At 36.1% G+C, this 20,108-nt stretch overlaps 1 protein-coding gene across 2 annotated transcripts in view; it reads right to left on the reverse strand.

The window, feature by feature from the left end:
- Positions 1-20,108, reverse strand: part of LOC129004487 (uncharacterized) — a 29,525-nt gene that overhangs the window by 8,865 nt on the left and 552 nt on the right. Inside the window, exons 3-8 of one of the 2 annotated variants that reach the window (XM_054433090.1) lie at positions 6,849-7,073; positions 5,790-6,396; positions 5,423-5,575; positions 4,653-4,783; positions 4,062-4,082; positions 1,600-1,955 (exon numbers count right to left, since the gene is read on the reverse strand). In XM_054433090.1, the coding sequence (XP_054289065.1) occupies positions 1,600-1,955; positions 4,062-4,082; positions 4,653-4,783; positions 5,423-5,575; positions 5,790-6,396; positions 6,849-7,073 (1,493 nt within the window). The remainder of the gene's footprint in view (positions 1-1,599; positions 1,956-4,061; positions 4,083-4,652; positions 4,784-5,422; positions 5,576-5,789; positions 6,397-6,848; positions 7,074-20,108) is intronic. The other variant, XM_054433091.1, reaches the window with a different exon arrangement.

The raw sequence follows: 20,108 nt of genomic DNA on the forward strand, positions 1-20,108 counted from the left end.
ATTGTGTTTTATATGCTTATTTACATCACAATTTATTAGAAAACTAGTTATTTTTCCCTATGGACTAAGTTCTTACAATAAAAAAATTGGATTGGTGTTTTTGCAACAGATAGGCCTACTTTTAAAAAATAAACCTGCCAAGGATAAAATGTTTTCGTAGATGGTTTGTTTGTTGTTAACATAAAAAATTACTCACCATAATCATTATCATCATTCGGTATTTCTTCCAAAGGAGTTTGATCCGCCAACATTTCCTCCATCCCTATATCCTCCCCTGTAGTTGGCGATGGCGGTCCTCCCCCCTTTTTAAATTTGTTACGACATTGTCAGCGTTCTTTGTTTATAAGTGCTTTTAATTCTTTTCCAAGCAGTTTTTAACTGGGGGATGGTTCGCTAGTTAACAAAATTGTGCGCATTGTACTCCGTTGCGATTTTCTGCCATTCAGTTTTACGAATGGATTCAGTCTTATAGTCGTGCAATTTCTTTGCAATTATTGGATGTTTTAGCACCAACTAAAACTTTGACAAAAAATTTTGACTTTGACAAAATCGAGTTCTTGTTTTGAAAAGTTTGGGGTGCTGCACTTCGGGGTCTTCTTGGTATCAGCCATGGTCAATGTGACACAATAAAACAATTAAACGCACAGTTTTTATATCACTACCACTTAAATAAAGTAATCAACACACTGTTTTTTTTTATCACTACCACTTAAACAAAGTAACCATACACACTTTTTACTAAACCATGTTTTTGATAAATTTATTTAATTAAGTTGTGTTACATGTTTGAAACTACTCACTTCACTTCTGTTCTTCATTTCCATTATTGTAATTCTTGTTGTATTGTTGTTCTTGTTGTAATTGTAGTTGTTGTTTTGTTCTTGTTAACATGTTTCTATTTCTTCTTTGTGTTTGTATACAGTATATAAAAGTGTATTGGGGTTGATTATATATCATTGAATATTGATTGGGCCTTACCACCAAATTAACTTAAACAACAAAAAGAATAATTTGAAAATAAAAAAGCTACACAAACGCCAAAACTCACAACCTTGTCTCAGATCACATAGGTACACCAAAATTTGACAGAAAACTAAAAACAAACAAATAGAAGAAGATGTCAGGACTTCTATATCCCTCCCCAAGGGTGCTTTAGTTGTTGACGGTCACGTGTTCTGCAGTGGCCGTTGCCAACCCCAAAACATATATTCCCTGCGATTCCCTGTCCATCTAGTCAAACTCCGACTTAGGCCCGGTTATACTTACACTACGATAATTACAATTTAGGCGCGAGCTCTTAAGCCTGGTTTTTGATCCGCATACTAAAGTTAGGCGCATCTAACCCTAGGTGCGTGTGTGTGCTAGCTGGGCTCTAGCTCCCAAACCACCTCTAAGAAACAAACACATCACAGTTACAATTAAAATGAAGTAGAACTACTCCCTGACCAAACTTCTTTTACATTAAACGGTATTGGAGAGCAGACCTAGGAACTGCAGCTATTTTACGAGTTGCACATAAATAATCTGAATAGTTGGTAAACAAGTCCATTATAATAAAGCCACGATTGGCAAAAAACAAGATTTCAACAATTTACTTACCGCTGTAGTTGTTCTTGGCAAGAGCAGCCAGTTCAATCAGCTTAGGGTTGACGTCCTGCTTGGCCTCGGACAACACTGCAATGAGCTCCTTGGCCTGACGCTGGTTGTTAGCGGTGAAGAAAGTGTACGCTGTGCCGGCCTGTTGGCAACGACCTGTGCGTCCAATGCGGTGGATGTAGTCCTCTGATGAGTTGGGGTAATCAAAGTTGATGACGTACTTAACATCTTCCACGTCCAAACCACGGGCGGCTACGTCAGTCGCCACCAGGATCGGAGACTTCCCGTTCCTAAACTCGGTCAACACGTAGTCTCGTTCTTGTTGCGACTTGTCACCATGGATTGAAATAGCTTGCCATCTGCAAAAAAACAATAAATCTGAGTAAGCCTATCAACTACTATGTAATATATCAGTTACTTTCATGTCACAGTAGGCTTAGTGGTTTACGTACGGGCCGGACGTTATACTTCAGGACGGGTAAAAAATTTGGGCCTCCGTGTCTCAAACCAGGTAAGTATTACATTTTTGAAGTATTGATGTAATGCTTCAGTCTGTTTATACAATATTTTACATTATCTCCCCCATCACAGTGAAATCAAGAATGTCTTCCGAGGTCACGGTGAATAAGTCAGCATCTACAGCAACGGAAAATGAAAATATACACAATCTTTTGCAATCATCTACAGCCACAGCAAAATATACACCATCTTTTGCGGTCCCCCCCCCCCCAAATCATGAACACAGCCTGCCGTCGCGGCAAAACTATGAGCATCACCTCCAAACACAGCAGAGGCGTCATTTTGCATCTTCACAGACGCTTTCTGTGATTGCAAAAGAAAGAGGTCCAACAATTGTTTCCAACCCAAACCAATCCTTCGGGTTAACTCTAGCCTGACTCAGGCAGATAACATCGGGGCCCTTGTTTGTCAAACTACACTGTGTAGTCCTACATCTGTGAGTTGCAACTCTGGTGCTTTAAAATTTAACAGTTTTATATATTAAAGCCTGGACCAGAAGATAATCTTTCTTACTGAGCTTTCTTTTTAGGAAATCATGTCAGTGACAGTGAAATGATGTACTATCTTCTATCAACACCAATCCTTAAAATTATGTTTTTAGGAAAAAGCATTTAGCAAAGCATTCAATCCTTAAAATTACATTTTCATCACTCCTTAACGAAAGTAACTATTTTCGATAACAGCTTATATCAATGAAAGTAGTCGTTTCCCAAGCTCTAATTTAGGGCGAGGGAAAATCGATCAGCTGATTTTCCCTCGCTCTAAATTTACTTTCCCTCGCTCTCAATTAGTTACCCATTTATTCACTACGCGCGCCAGTGTTTTGTTATGGTTTAATTAAATGATTTTAATCAGCTGTATGTATTTTTAAAAGTTGTGTTATTCTTTTATTTTGATGTTTAAACAAAATTTATTGAGAAATATACGTAGGTTTCTTTTTAGAAGATTTTATTTTATTTTGATGTTCAATCAAATTAATTGAGAAATCAAATTGTTTGAATATACTGAGGTCTGCTATTCTGTGTTTGTGTATTTTTGCGTCGTGATGAAAAGTATCGTTCATAACTCGTACCGAAAGTTATTATCCGGCACTTGCTCCATTATTCCCGTCCTCGGCTTCGCCTTGTACGTGAAAATAGCTCTCACATACTCGGCTTCGCCTCGCACGTGAAATTGGGGTTCCCTGTGTTCGGCTTCGCCTCACACAAAAACTTGGGCGCGCGACGGAAAATGCCACTTTCGGTCCTAGTAATGAAATATACTATTACTGGAAAACACATTCAGATTCACATTCACAGATAGACTAGGCCAACTAGAAGAGGGAAATACAAAGATGATTAAGTTTATACAGTAGACTCCCTCTTATCCGGACACCTTTTAACTGGACATCTCTTTAACCGGACAATTTTTATCAGCACATTGGTTTAACCGGACTAGATCGGCAGGAAGTGGGCGGTACTGAAACGACTATTCCCGTGGGAAAGAATTGAGACCTGGGATCACGTGTTTAAATACAATGCCCTCCTAAATTTAAGTTGAATATCACATTAAACGGTCTGTTTTAACGAGTTTTTGGGGACGTCAGTTTAACCGGAAAAACTGTTGTCCAGACTGGCCTTGGTCCCGAGGAGTCCGGATAAGAAGGAGTCTACTGTACAGCAAAAAAATTTGGTAACATAGCATGCGTTTTATAAGTTTATTCATACAATCTAAATGTTCATTGCATGCAAGTAGGTTGGTCAGAGTAAGACAAAAACATAAGATTAACAAAACATCAACAAAGCTTGAACAAGTTAGTGTTAATTGTTGTACACACTTGGGAATATTTTATCACTTTACCAACAGCTAAAACCCCATGAGAATGAAAAGTTTAAGTTAGTTTTTGCCATTAATGACGAGTCTTCAACAAACAAATAACTCAATTTAAACTCAACGATTTAACTTACGTCATTTGACTCCCAGGAATGCTGAAATGAAAACATATTACTCAAGACCACAAAATACAATGACATATTATTTGGCACTGTACAATGTTTAAAACAGTTATGACTATGACGTTTTTGAAAGGAAAAGAAAGACTTGAAAATTGAAATCAAATTAACAGCTATGTTTCTATAGAAAATCTTTGGCATAATGAATTTAGAATGAGCAATAGGGAAAATGAATCAGGTGAGGGGGTTTTAACTGAAGGAGAAAGTGTTGCATGAAAGACCATAATATCAGTAACCTTGCTTATTGGTATGATACAATAACTAACTATTTAGTAGGCGTATCAGTTATTGTTGGAAGTTGTCGGAAAACCACTTGTCGACTTTCAAACACACACATAGTTAACAGTTATTAAAAAATGTTATTGAAGACTTGTATAGGCTACAATAAAGCTAATAAAATTTGATTCAGGCTTAAAATGTAGATTAAAAAGCAATTTGTTAGATGCTTGAAAGCTGTAAACAAGTTTTTTAAATATTGCATTGTTTAATTAGAAATCAAGCAAGCGTTGTTAGAGATTTGATTTCAAGTGATGAATACTAACTTACCCTTCACGCTTGATGGATTTTGTGATGTCATCAACTTTCTTCTTAGTCTCGACAAATATGATCGCCTTAAACCCGACCTCTCGACCAAGTTCGTGCAGCAACTGAGACAACCTTGTTTCCTTCTCAGTGTCCTAAGAGCAAAAAAGATATTTCATTTGCATAGATACTTACAGATTTGCATAGAAATTTGTAGAATTTGTAGAAATTTTTGTAGATCACTTTGCAGCTACAATTTAACACTTATACCGAAATCCTACCCAGGCTGACGCTAACCGAACCCCCGGTCTGTATGGGGGGTCATTACACACCATTTGAAAATAATGGATCCCGCTTAGATAAACACAAACCGAAACCCTTGGCCTGTGAGACCCCACTTTAAAATACACCAACTCTGGGCTTCTGAGACTGGTATGTTATGAAAAGACAACCTGTCAAGGTCACGGCACCCACGCAAAATGAACAAACAATATATCAACAGGTAGGGGAGGAAAAGGGAGGAAGGTATTGGGGGAATGGAATCCCCAAAGTTGCCAACATGCGTTTGTGAAAATTTTCGTCGGCCTGTCAGGCCAGGGTTTTGGTAAAAGTGTCAAAGTGCTTAGTTCCCCGAGGTGAGACTTTTGAGGTTCCCAATCCACTGATTAGGCTTTTCAAGAAGAAATAAAAGAACCTATTTCGTTAAAATGACTAGTTAAGTTAGCCATAAAATGAAAACAAATACAATCGATTAAGAACACTTCTAAGGATCTATGACAAGACCTGTCACATACCTGGCAGACCTCGACGATCTGGCGGATGTTGTGGTTAGCTGCTAGTTCCAGAGATCCGATGTTGATCTGGATGTAGTCATGGAGGAAGTCTTCTGCCAGAGCCTGCACTTCCTTGGGCCAGGTCGCTGACCACATCAGAACTTGCCTGTCAGGCTGTGGAAAACCACCATACATCCATCAAGACGTTTAAATATAATCATGTGGTAATTATTGTGACAACTAAATGTTTTTTACAGAATAAGTTATAACATTAATTATTTGGCAAACAATTTGTTGGCATTTTGTATACTATAACTGACAACTGATAGGACTATTTAGAATATTTCCTATGATAAAAATCTCACAGAACAGTAAACTGATGTATTACCCTGATCTGTTCAATAATCTTGCGTATCTGAGGTTCAAAGCCCATGTCCAGCATCCTGTCAGCCTCGTCCAAAACCAGATAAGTGCATCGCTTCAGGTTGGTGGTGCCTCGCTCCAAAAAGTCAATCAATCTTCCGGGAGTAGCGATCACAATTTCAATTCCTCTCTCTAAATCACGGGCTTGGGGTCCTTTAGGGGCGCCGCCAAAAATGCAGGTGTTTCTGATCATCGATGTCTGACCAAAGTCTTGAGCCACGCTCTGGATTTGTTGAGCCAATTCTCGGGTCGGGGCGAGGATCAGTACGATCGGGCCGTCCCATCTGTTGAGCTTGTTCTGGTTCTTGATGTGAACTGCGGCAGGCAGCATGTACGCTAGTGTCTTGCCGGAGCCAGTTTGAGCGATGCCGACCATGTCTCGGCCGCTGAGTGCGATCGGCCACCCCTGAGCCTGGATGGCTGTAGGCTCGTTGAAACCCTGCTTGATTATCTGCTGCATCATATAATCAGGGAAGTTACCCTCCTGGAAGCCCTGAGTTGGGTGAGGTATGTTGGTCCCCTTTACTGTAATCTCCTTTGCCGCTCTGTACATGTCAACTTCTTCTTCACTCCTGCAACACAATTTATTAAAGGATAACCTCAATTGTAGAGTTGTGTAAGATTAGTCTGAAAGCATGATGATGAAAAGAGTCCAACTATAGCCTACATAATTTACAGCATAACAATAAAGGGATTACAACTTAATATATTCAATAGCAAATTACAGAAAAAAAGGGGTTACTGTCCACAAAACTGTTGTCCCTAACAGTTTCAACAAAATTCTTTATTATTGTATAACATACACAAAATTAAATGAATAATAAGCCTATACAACACTTAAAAATGTTCCACCCTACTACTCCTACTGACAAAAAAATCTCCCATAAGGCGTAGACTACCTGTCCCCTCAAAAAAAAAATTCTTCTGAATTTCTAAACATATTTTTTCTACAAATTTAATACTAGAAAACACCTTTAAGATTATAAAATGCTCTAAGACTACTACTGTTATGATAAAACTGTACCTGTTAGCAACATTTTCATGAGGAACGTAGAAATTCTTTTGGAAAGGCATAAGAGCGTTCATGTCCCAATGAGGTTTCTTTAAGCTTTCACCGGGCTGTTTTCCGTTCTTGTTTTGCTTGTTAAATGTGTTTCCCCCGTTCCCAAAGTCTGCCATTGCTGTGGGAGAGTTGTGGTTAACCCAATACCGATTCTTTGGAGTAAACTGTTCGCCGTTCCCTCTGTACCTGGAAAAATGTTTAACTTGTTGGATATGTTTTGAGAAAAGGAAAATAATGATTAGGGATATTGATTAGGCTCAATGGACTTAGCTTACGATTTAAAGAGCTTCTAAGTACATACATCGATATGGGGAAGTTTTGTCTTTTAATAAATAGCTGGGTTAACTTGTTATTAAATTATTTTGAAGGTTTCACAAGATAAGTAAAATATCCCTGCCGCAGCAAACCTGCAGGCTAAGCGAATTTACATTTGCCTGAATTGATTTTAAATTAAATCTATTTAAATAACAGTAGATTTTAAAGTCCAAGTCCTTTATTAAGCCAGATTAACAAATATTATGCATTAGCCAAGTCTTAACTAATATAATAACATCTATTATGAAATTTATTAAGTACTAAATACGCATATATATATATATATATATATAGGTCTATACAAATTGTTTGGTTGTGACACACAACCCCTTGTGTTGTTTAATAAAGACTACCAGCAAATTTTCGGACGATGTAGCAGACCTTGTTTATCAAGATGGTCTTCACACATTTCCTGAATTTTCTGATGTCCTGTTCGACTTTCAAAGGGAGAGGGAGGTCATTAAAAAGTTTTACTGCATTGAAAAGGGAGTTTTTCTGAAAGAAAGTGGTAGAGTGTCGAGGTACTGAAAGATTGAAATTGTTGCGGAGAGGATAACTATGGATACTTGGAGAGCTAAATGATGATTGGTTTTTCTTAATAAATGATAATGTTTCTAAAATGTAAATAGATGGGAAAGTTAGAACTTTATGTTATCTGAAGACTTCTTTGCAGGATTGGCGACAGTGAAGGGAAAAAAACAGTTCGGTGAGCCTTTTTTTGAAGCTTGAATATGAACAGAGTCCTTTGGCTTTCACGCCCCCAGACAGGTACGGTAGATGTCAGATAAGGATAAACAAGTCCATAGTAGGCTGTCAAGAGAACCTCAGACGAAATGGTATGTTTAAGAGTCCGGAGCATGAAAATCCCTACAGATATCTTGTTTGAAACAAGATTGATATGTTTGTGAAATTTGAGGTTCTCGTCAAGAATTAGACCAAGGAACTTTACATCTGGGGAGGGGCAAATAGTGGTATCATCAAGAAGAACGTGCATGTCAGTGTCAGTGGGTGTGCGATGCTGAGAAATGCTAAATTGAAGGAGTGTGGTTTTGTTGGCATTCAATATTAGTTGATTATCCTCACACCACTGAAGCTGGCTGTTGGATTCGAGAAATAAGGTCTGTTATAAGGCCAGCATACTGGGATTTGAAATGGTGATAGAAGTGTCGTCGGCAAATAGGCATGGGTTTGTTAGATTCAAGCTGGATGGAACATCATTTATGAAGATGAGGAAGAGAATCGGACCCATAACGGAGCCCTGGGGCACACCTCTGCTGACTGGAGCTTCTGAAGAGGAATGGTTCTGCAAGTAGCATTTTTTATTTACAGCTGGTATCGTAACAAACTGTCGCCTGTCTTTCAGGTACAAAGAAAACCAGGCATGAGCTACTCCTCCAATACCCAGATCATTCATTTTGCTCAATAGTATGTCATGGTTCCAGAGGTCAAATGCTTTGCTAAAATCAAAGAACATCCCTGCCACTTGATGACGTGAATCCATATCCCTCACCACTCTGTTTATGAGACCAAGCATGGCACTGGTTGTCGATCTGTTTTTTACAAATCTGTGCTGGTTTTCATACAGAATGTTTTGGGACTCTAGGAAACTCCAAAATCTATTAACGATTACTTTCTCAAATACTTTAGCAAAGGTTGATATTAAACTGATAGGCCTGTAGTTATTGCAGCTTGTTTTGTCTCCTTTCTTGAAAACGGGTCTCAACATTGACAGTTTTAGACTGGAAGGGAATTTTACCTCTACAAAGGAGCAGTTAATCATGTGACAGAATGGTGATGGGATCAGACTCAAAATGGTTTTCAGTAGTTTCGGAGATATTTCATCAACTCCTGAGGATCCTTTACTTTTTAGCTCACTGATAATGCTTTTGATTTCTTCTTCAGTCACTGGTTTCAAGAAAAATGACGACATTACATTTTCTTCCATTAAATTCCAGGAATTTGGATTTCTCGCACCTTGGATGTTATAGCTATTAACTTCAGTAAAAAATCTGTTAAAGCTGCTACACACCTCATTGGGATTAGTAATGGCTATACCACTGTTATCTTTAATATAAATTCTGTCAATTGACTTCTTCTTGGCCTGTTTTCATTTGTTACTTTCCAAATACCTTTGGTTTTACCGTCTCATTCTTCGATCTCGACAGTTACCATTTTCATCTTTAAATCTCTAATTTGTTTCCTATATCCATTTTTTTATCTCAGATAGTAATTGTCTTAGAAAATTATCAGAGTTGAGGTGCTTTGTCTTCTCATAATATAAAAGCAATTTTTATAAATAACTTATTAAAAAAAATAGTGATGTTCCAACACCAAAATTAACGATTCTCCGTACCGATACCGGTACCTGAAAAATAGTCTCAATAGCCTACTAATTATTTTAATTTAAACAATTTTCTGTAAGGATTACTTCAACACCCTTGTCTTTATGTATGTTACTTTCATAAATAATTTTGGAGTTACTTATGGGTTGTTTTTTAACACGTTCGCTGCGGGTGAGTCAGTACTGACCCACGGCGATCGCATCGTTCATGTGGCCGGGTCAGTACTGACCCACACTGCAGAGCATCAATCTGTTGCTCAGTGCAAGCCCAGCGTCGGTCGAAGGTGGACCTATACCACGTTAGCGTGTAGTGTTTGACTTGCTTTGTTCACCGTTGAGTTGGTTCCTGTGTCTCGCTCCCGACGAGGCGGCTGGGTCGGTACTGACCCACGTTACTGTGAACGCCCCTCGATGTGCTACTTTTGTGTGCTTTATGACGTCATATTCAATTTCAATTAACTTTTAAACTACCTATTTTATTTCAATTGTATTAAAATTTCAAATCTTTTAGTATATCTTTCATCTTTGTTAAATATTTTAATTTTTTTTACTCTGGTTCTTGATGGGTCAGCACTGACCCATGTATATGACGTCCCATTATGAAGTCATAATAAATTCCAATCAATTGATATACTATTTTATGTTTGTTATTTTATGATAATGACTACATATATCTTTAAAACATATATTTTTAGTGACATAATAATGTATTCAGTGAATTTTAAATTTTTTTCTGACTCTGGCTCCTGATGGGTCAGTACTGACCCAATAGTATACGTCACTTTTTGACGTCATATTCACTTCCGATCGTATTAAATAATATTGTATTTCAATAAGGACACAAAAAGGAATGTTATACAACAATAAGTTAAAGTTTTTTAGCAATACGATTAGATTTTATATTTTCCTTTAGCAGTGAACGTGTTAAGTGGCAAAAAATAATCCCAGGCTTGTGCCTAGCGTATTAGAACAAAAAAAATACCCCCAACGCAGCAAACCTGCAGACTAAGCAATTTCAATTTGCCTGGTTTGATTTTCAATTAAATCTATTTAAATAACATTAGGTTTAACGAGTAGGTTTGCTGCCTACAGGGAGGGTAATAAAGTGTGTTTTTAGTAAAATATTAATAGCTTAGTTTAAAATAAATGGATTTGCCAAGTTTTATCCAACTATATCCATAAACAAGCAAACTAACTCAGGGTTGCCACCAAAGTGAGATAAAAAAATTCATGCATAATTCAAGGTTTTCATTGGTAGTTTTGAAAAATTCATGGGGTATATGCTCGCACAATTTCACCATAAAAGAGTGTTGCCTAGTTCAGAATTGTACATTAATTTATCGACAATATGTAGTTTTGTGTACTACTATCAAATAAAACACATTTCATGCGTTTATTTTAGAGTTAAAAATAAGAATTTAATATAATTTATCCAGTCTAAAAAAGTAAAATCACAGATGAAAAAGGATATTAATAAAAATCTTGTGCGTGATAATAGGCTACGATGTAATTATTTAAAAAAATTGAAACATCTGATTTAACAACATCATAGGCCTAATGATAAATTCAAACGTTAGAAGAAATAATAAATTAAAAAATAAGTCGGATTGGTAGTTAGGTCTAGGCCTAACCTAAAAAACATTGCATCCAAACATAAAAGGTTAACTAGGCTAGTTAATCCAGCAATGGCCTAGAACTTTACTGTCTAAACATCAAATTAAGATAATAGGCTACTATAAAAACAAATGTTAAGAACATGATCAAGAAACGGTTAACTTAGTAATGGGCCATATCTAGGCCTACTAAAACGCACATGCACTTTATTACTTTATACTGTAACACAGTAGGCTAGCCTACATTGTAATCCAAAGCTGAATCTAGGCTAAGTTAAGCCTGAACCAACTTTTATTTATTGAGAAGATTAAAGGTTGCCGACTGACTGATAAAAACACTCTAAAAAGGTAAGATTATGTAAATAAATATTTAGTTAAAGCTAAGAACGAAACAAAAGTTATGGAATGTATGTAAGTTTAGACATAGGCTAACTTACATTAAGTAATAAAAAAATAATTAATTGCATTACAGAAAAGGTTAAAATAAACTTAGTTAGGAGGATGTTTCTTCAGATTGGATCAGTTTATATATTATTATTTGCCTACACAGGTTTAAATCACAGTTAAAACAATTATTTAATTAAATTTACATCTCATTAGTTAGATTCGTATTGACTGAAAACACCTAGTTATATGCTTCAAAAAAACATTTACCACATTTAGGCTACCTTCCTCAGAACGAAATCACCATTTTTCAGCACAACATTGACTTCTTGCAACTTAGGCCTAAATAAATAAACTTAATCTCACGTTGTAACACATTTACTCAACACTGACAGTAGTTTGAAATGACGACATATTTGACCAAACAAACACAGAAGACGATTAAGTTCCAGCCGGCGCAAGCCATTTTGACCTTTATGGCAAGGCAAGGTACTTCTTATTTTAACGTTGTAAAGTATCGGAAGTATAATATATCTGTAATAAAAAATATTTAATCTGAACACTTGTTCCACTGAGTGTTGGGTAATCAATTATAAGAAGCACAAAACTGAATCACGAGTGCAACAAGTGATCTTACTGTCCAGTCTGTCAACCACTACTTCAAACGTTTGACTCGTTTCTAAGTTTCAGATCAGTTTAAAACTTTTAGGTTATGGTTACTCTGTATTTCCTTCCACACGAACACTAGAGTAGAAAGTAGAGAATGAGAGCGAGCACCGAGCATCAATTCCGATTGTCGATGTTTTCGAAACATCGATGTCTTTTCTATCGATGTTCGAAGTTATTTGTTTACATCGATTGTAGATTACCGAACCGATGATTTGGTTTGTTACATCGGTCTTTTAGACCAACAAAAGTAATGAAATATTGATGTTTTCCGTAACTGAATTGTATTGGTTTTAGGTTAATTGCTTGTGTTGGTTTATTTAGACCAGACATCGATGTGATCGATGTTAACATCGATGTGATCGATGTTTTAGCTCCGAAAGCATCGATTTTATCGGTGGATCGGTACTCGGTAGAGATGGGCGTTATAATATAACAGGATGAATAACAGTGTTGCGGCCACGGCAACGTTATCGCGGCAACACGTTGCGGAGAACTCCCTGTTATTATAATAACGTATCTATCTAAATGTTGCAGGAAAGCCGCGCGACAACGAAAACGAAAACATGCATTGCCATTAGTGCCGTTGCCGCAACGCTACCAGAGCAACGATAACTTCTGAAACGAACTAGAATAACGCATCCTGTCTGGACAACGCGGCAACGCCCGACTCCCGACTACAACTGAAAACTGAACTGCAACTGATCAACCGACAATGATAACTGAACGTCGCAACACCGACCGACCGGCGGACAACGGTTTAAGCGGCAACGAGTTGGCAATCTTTTGAAATAACAGGTTGCCGCAACCAACACGTTATTGGGCAGCTGCGTTATCGTTATAACCGTTGCCGGAAAACAACGATAATTCCCATCTCTAGACTACTCGGCTGACGTCGGTTACGATCGGATTTGACCTTGAATAAACTACGCAATCGTTTCTGTTCGTGGCATGGCAACAAAACTATCTCAAACTCCCACTTTGACGTTTTATCTCGGTGTTCATTTCGAGAATGGTCTTAATACGGAGTATTTGATTCAGCACATTTAGGGGTTTTGGCTGAATTGTTAATAATGATTTTGAGAATTCATGGTCCAATGACGAAATTCACGCATAATTCACGCACTTTTTCATGGTCACCTAAATTCACGCATAATTCACGCTTTTCAAGGTTTTCATGGCTGGTGGCAACCCTGTAACTACACCAGTTAACTTATTCTCCTTAAAAAATAACATGGGAATTTTGAATATCTACAATTTCCACTGTAGCCAATAGGCCTAACCATACAATACCCCCGCCGCAGCAAACCTGCCGACTAAGCGAATTTCCATTTGTCTGAATTGATTTTCAGTTAAATATATTTTAATAACATTAGGTTTAATGAGTACCTAGGTTTGCTGCTACAAGGAAACTAACAAAGTGTGTTTTTGAGTAAAATATAGATAGCTTAGTACAAAATAAATAAATTTGCCAAGTTTGATCAAAATATATCCATAAACAAGCAAACTACAACATTTGACAATATTCCCCATAAGAATAACATGGGAATATTAATAATCGAACAAAAATACTTTTATAGCCTATACTAAATTATTTGTTTTTTAAGCTCTTTAAAAAGGTCTAAAGAGAAATCGGGAAATTTTGTGTTTTGAGGGTCAAAAGTGAGAAAAACCAATTTTTACCCCATAAAACCCCCCGTAAAGCCCCGTTCCCATGGTCCGATCGTGCTGGTTCGCGAACTCATTCAAGTTTATCCCGCTTTACACCTTTAAACCAAATTTTATCAAAATCGGACAAAAATTACTCAAGTTATCGCGTTCACGGACGTATATATATCTAATATATATAAGTCTATATATATATACATATATAAAAATTTGAACGAATGGTGTTTTTGGCCTTTGGGGATATCAAAATGAAAAAGTAAATCGGTCCCGGGTCTAGGTCTTACCGTGCCACCTACGGTAATAGCTATTTCCCTATAGGGAAATTCGCTAAAAACACTTAAATATACTAATTTATTTGTTTTTTAAAGCTCTTCAAAATGGTCTAGAGAAATTTTAGGAAATTTTAAGTTTTGAGGGTCAAAAACGAGAAAAGCCAATTTTTACCCCATAAATAACATCCTGTTCCCATGGTCCGATCATGCTAGAGTTAGCGAACTCATTCGAATAAACATAGGTTTACAGGTTTGTACCACATTTCACATTTGTTTTAGTTATCTTTTCTAACGGTTGATTGTTATTACAGTAGGATTTCAATAGGCCTAATTAAAAAAAAAAAAATTGTGCTCTTTCGTTGATTAAAGTTAGGTTATTTTGTCATTTCCTTTAAATTTGTACTTTACTGTATCAAATAACTACTCTATTTTTTTCTCTTGTATAAAAATACTATTTTATCCATTAAATACATTAATTTTAATTATTCTGACCATTTTTTATTATTTTTACATCTAAGTTACCTAATTTTCTAACAATTTCAAAGTACCGCGGAAAAATCTCATTTGCACGCTTATTTTTTGTCACATGCCATTGAAAGTGGGGAATTTGTGAACAGTTTGAATTAGGCTTTAATCACAATTCCCCTCCTATGCTGTCGTATGTAATTTAATGTTTCTCAGCTAAATTCACATTTACCCCAAAATTTTAGGCAATTGTAAATGCTGAATAACTCCTTAACTAAATAGGGGATGAAATCGGCATAACTTATATGAAATATTAAGCCCAAAATATGTATAATACTAGGTTATAACACTGATTACATTTTAAAAATTGCTTACAATTTTCTTGTAAATTGCGTTTATCTATAAAATTTGTCAATGGCGTTACCCACGTTGACCCTACAGTATAATTAATGAATTTTAACAGATGGTGTTTTTGGCTTCTAGGCATACTTGGAAATAACGAATAGAAATTCTATTGAATAGCACTATTCATTAGTTTTTTTGGCTAACTTCTATTTTATTCGTTTGTTTTTAAATTAACTAACTAATAACTTCTATCAGTTACTTTTTACGGGACTAACTAATAACTTCTAACTAGTTAGAATTTTCAACTAACTTTCCCAATTATGCGGAAGCATCTCAAATACTGGTTATTTATTTCACGTGATCAGTGAGAGTTGCGTGCGGCCGTGAGAGGTCAGTGCCCTTGTAGACAAACAACGCGGGGGGTGGGGAAAGAGAAAGTCAAAGTCCAGTTGCTTTGGAATGCAGTGGGCCTGTGGAAGGGTAGTGACGGCCATTATCAACACCCCAAGCACTGGGTGGGAAGCGGAAATGTTTGTTTGGTGATTGATATATCATCTCAAGTGTCAAAACATTGTCTTTAGTTAATGTTCATTATCTGACAAGTTTTATGTCATTTGTTTATGTTGTAGTAATGTAAAATATGACAATGTTTGATTAAAACACAAGTACCAGGGGACCGATCTTGCTCGAGGTGTTTGATTTGTTCAAGAGGTAAAAAATAGAGCTTATAAGCCTACAAATATTTTCAGTCTTACTACGATTAATTAAGTAGTAAAGTCAATTCGTTTTTGTTAGACATCCACTTATCCTCAATTTAGTCTACAAAACTTTTTAATTTGGACGATCAATCTATAAAATGTCCACAATAAGCTTCAATCAATATAATACTCATGATACATAACATCTGTTATCTGACGACCGTTATTGCATTAAGTCACTGGGATCGTGGAACGTTGCAACTATAATTACGGGATGGTGTAATAACGCATCAATTCGTGCGGTGCATCATCGAAAAATACAAATCTCCTTGGCCTTTCCTTTAGATTTTTAGTTCAATGTCAGTGTAAATTGTTTTGCAGTAAAACACTTAATGTTTTTAAACAGTCGTAATTATCCCTTTGGTTAGTAAGACATCATACAATGAAAATGTATTATACAAGCAATTTTCAATAGCATTGAAATTGGAGGAAATCGTAGGAGCCATTTTTTAAATCATATCTTGCGCAATCTTTACTCATATTATAGTATATATTAGTAACCAAGATGTGACATTAAAAAATACTTTAAAACAACTGCCCAACGAACAACTAATTTCTACTAAAACTAACGTTATTTTCTATCAGTTAGTTTTTCAACTAACTAATAACTTCTATCAGTTACTTTTTAAACTAACTAACTTATAACTTCTATCAGTTACTTTTTACGGGACTAACTTATAACTTCTAACTAGTTAGAATTTTTTACTAACTTTCCCAACTATGCTTCTAGGGATATCAAAATGAAAAAGTAATCGGTCCCAGGTCTAAGTCTTACCATGAGACCTACAGTAATAGCTTGTTCCCTATCAGGGTGTCTACTACATTCTGGATAAAAAATTCATGGACAATTCCCGTACATTTAAGGACACTTTACCGTAACCTTTGTCGGTGTCATTAGGCCTACCGAATAATTTTCCTGATTTGTCAAACTGTATTAATCTTGTTGTTCACTATATAGTTGTACCAGAGAGAAAAGTAAATAATAATAGATAAGAGTTAAACATTACAAAATAGAAATTTATTGAAAGTAAACAAACATAGGCCTACCTATACTTTAGGTAAAGCTTTTATAGTGTAACAGAGAAACGCAATCATTGTCTCCTGCGATAGCGACAAATATCTCCATCCGTCACGTAAACTTCATAACATAGCTTATCCGATCCAGGCCGATTAATTTGGCATGATTCCCCCTGGCACGTTAGGTTCTTGATTACTTTAGAAAAAAAATCTTTAATGCATATTGTTACTCAATTCTTAGTACAAAATCAAGGTATGGTAAGCGGCTATTAATAAGCAATAAGCACAGAGTAAGATTATTGTATTTTCATTTGCAAAGTTAATATCGACACATAGCAATCATTAGTTGTTTATCTTAGGCTCAATTACATTTTCTTAATATATTTTACAGCTCTTTCAAGAATCAAAATACCCAGGCCTAAACCTAATTATTTAGGAGGGCCTATATAAACTGAGTAACAAACAATGAGGTTATAATAGCAGCAAAGTCCCTACCATCATTCTAGTTCATAAGATTTTGATTGCTTAAAGCATACAACTCAATAAATAAATATATGGGAAACAAAAAACATTGAAACCTGAATAGCCAACAATATAAGACAAAGATATAGAAAATGCAATGACATAATTTGAAACCAAGCAGGCCTACACAGTGATAAACAATTAATGCAAACAACAATGCAATCAACAATGCTTGCGGTTTTGTCAATTGAAAGATAAAATGAAAATGTCCACAAACAAGGGGTTAACTTACAAAATAAGACTGTAGATTATTTACATGTTTAATATGAAACCATTAACAGTTTTATGGCACTACGCACTGGCCGCAGCAAATTGAATCTTCAAGCCGAAAGTACAAGTAAGAAGTGAAATTTAACAGCCATTATAAAGCTATTATTTTCACGATAAAATAGGTTTGGGATCTAATAATAATTGCTCTAGTAATAAAAAAAGAAGTTGTAAAGAAATAAAAGCGATACAACTTTTATGAGCTAGCTGCTGAGTCAACAGTTCTTGGAAGTACTTGACTTGACACTTGATTGTCGTGATAAAATATTAATGGGTTTGAGATTGTTAATGGGATTTTTATTGCATAATTACTCTAGTAATAAATTATGAAAATGTAAACAAACATCTGATAAACCTTTTATGTGCTCCTAACCAACTAGTGATCAATAAAATTATGGCCCATTAAAAATTTAAGGACATAGTCTGGCATTTAAGGACAATTCCCGTACATTTCATGGCCAGTAAAAATTTAAGTACAATTCCCGGTTTTCCCGGATTTCCCGGTTGGTAGACACCCTGCCTATGGAAAATTCGCTAAAAAAGGAAAAAAGTGCAACAGCCGGGAGGCCAGGACTGCAGGGTTAAGTATCACCTTTGTCTCGCCGACACCAAGAATGATGTTCCTCTACTTATTAAGGATAAACTGGGAAACTTACTTAACTTCAGTTCAATCTCTTTACCACCTGGTGCTTAAGTAGCCTACGGTACGTACAATTATTCAGCAACCAAACACGAACATTCGTATGCATAACATGGATTGAGTAAGTAACTTACACTTTCATAAACTGTAAGTTAGGCCTATCGGCCTATCCCAAAAAACCAAATGAAAAAGGCTATATCTTTTAAATAAGCCTAGGCTAACTTATATCATATATCCATTGCATAAACTTATGGGAGCCTAAATAACTTAGAAGTAAGTAGGCCTATAAGTTAGATCCATTAACCGGCGCTAAGCTTAACACCCAAACGATAAAGAGATCATGGCGGGAGGGATGAGCATCGATAGTCAGTTGTTTCGAAACATCAAAGTTTTTCTATCGATGTTCAATGCTTTTTACATCGATGGCAGGTTACCAATGTTTACGTCAAACATTGATGTTTTTGGCCAAGTATTGAGATATCAATGTTTTCCATTATTGGAGAGTACAGAGAGCATAGAACAAACTAGAAAAACATCGATGTTCTCACAACTTAACATCTGTACATCGATGGTTGAACTATCGATGCTCATCCCTAAAAGGCGGTCTGTCATGCGGTTGCATAAGATGAGCATACAGTCTGACTACTTGGCAGAGCAACTGTGTGAATATCTTTAAGATAAAAAATCAATTGCAAGTTAGGCCTAGCCCAAATAAAATCAAGATTATTTTTTAACCCTCCGAGGGTCACGCGTCAAAAAATAGACGCACAACACACTTTGTGTAGGGTCACGCGTCTAGTTTAAGACGCACAAACATCGTTTACGGCGAAGGCTCTATGACTGACTGAATCGGATTGGACTGGATCGAGTTAGGTATCGTTCTTTTCATTAGATTCTAAGCTTTCTAAAGGTCTGTCTCTAAGCGCTGTTTGTTCTCTGAGCCGATCGTAATTGTTAGCAGACAGCTGACGTGCATATTAGTAAACAGGTTACTTAACCTCGGACCGATGACTGATGTGTTTTATTATGTTTATCATTGTTTTAGTGTTAAAAATCAAAAGTAGTGATATACGTGGTGCATTATAAGAAGATTTAAGTGGTTTTGAAGTGCTGGTTGATGATCCTGAAGAAGTAGGTAGTGATATTGATGTAAATTATCAGCCAGATTCCTAGCTATGGTTAGGCTATGCATTCTTAGCTAAACGCTATGTACTGAAATCCGTTTTTCGCTCATAACTTATTTATTTGATAACTTACCTCGCTATATGATTATATATTTGTAATCCTCAGTAAATTTAGAACAAAGTGGCTATTTTCAAATATTTATAGGCCTATAATTTATACAATTTCATTGAGCGCGAACTTATTTTTTTTGAAAATTTTCAAAATTATATTTTTTTATAGGCTACGGTACCTAAAAATTTTTTTTGAAAAAATGTTCCTGTTTTATATATAATATTGAAGCCCATGATTTTCCAAACAAAATGGTATATAGAACATTAGAATTAACATTGTTTTAAGCTTCTCAGATCCGTTTTAATAAAACCTTGGAAAGGGGCCAAAAATAAGTGGACATTAAGGCCTAAACTATGGACCTTTGGAGGGTTAAAAAATCTATAAGGATAGACCCAGCATTTGTGAAGCAAACAGAGGCAACAGAATAAAACTTAGGGTTCGACTTAATAGGTAGGCCTAGGTGAATTGAATTCGGCAAAAAAAAAATTACTTTGTCGGACCATGGACAAGATGAACACAAAGAAAACACAAGTGGCTTCTTGGGAGAACAATAGGCCTATCTTTAGGCCTAGCAAAATTGTAAAAAGTACAAGTTAGGCTTAAAGGAACTTGGCTTGGTGTGGATAGCAGGAAAAATATGCCTAGATCAACAGAGCAATATAACTTATCCAAGCTGCAGTTAACAAGATAATGCATTCTGTCAACACAACTT

Source organism: Macrosteles quadrilineatus, unplaced genomic scaffold (assembly GCF_028750875.1).
Source record: "Macrosteles quadrilineatus isolate MER2022 unplaced genomic scaffold, UCM_ALF_1.0 Scaffold_9__3_contigs__length_116548681, whole genome shotgun sequence".
NCBI lineage: Eukaryota > Metazoa > Arthropoda > Insecta > Hemiptera > Cicadellidae > Macrosteles > Macrosteles quadrilineatus.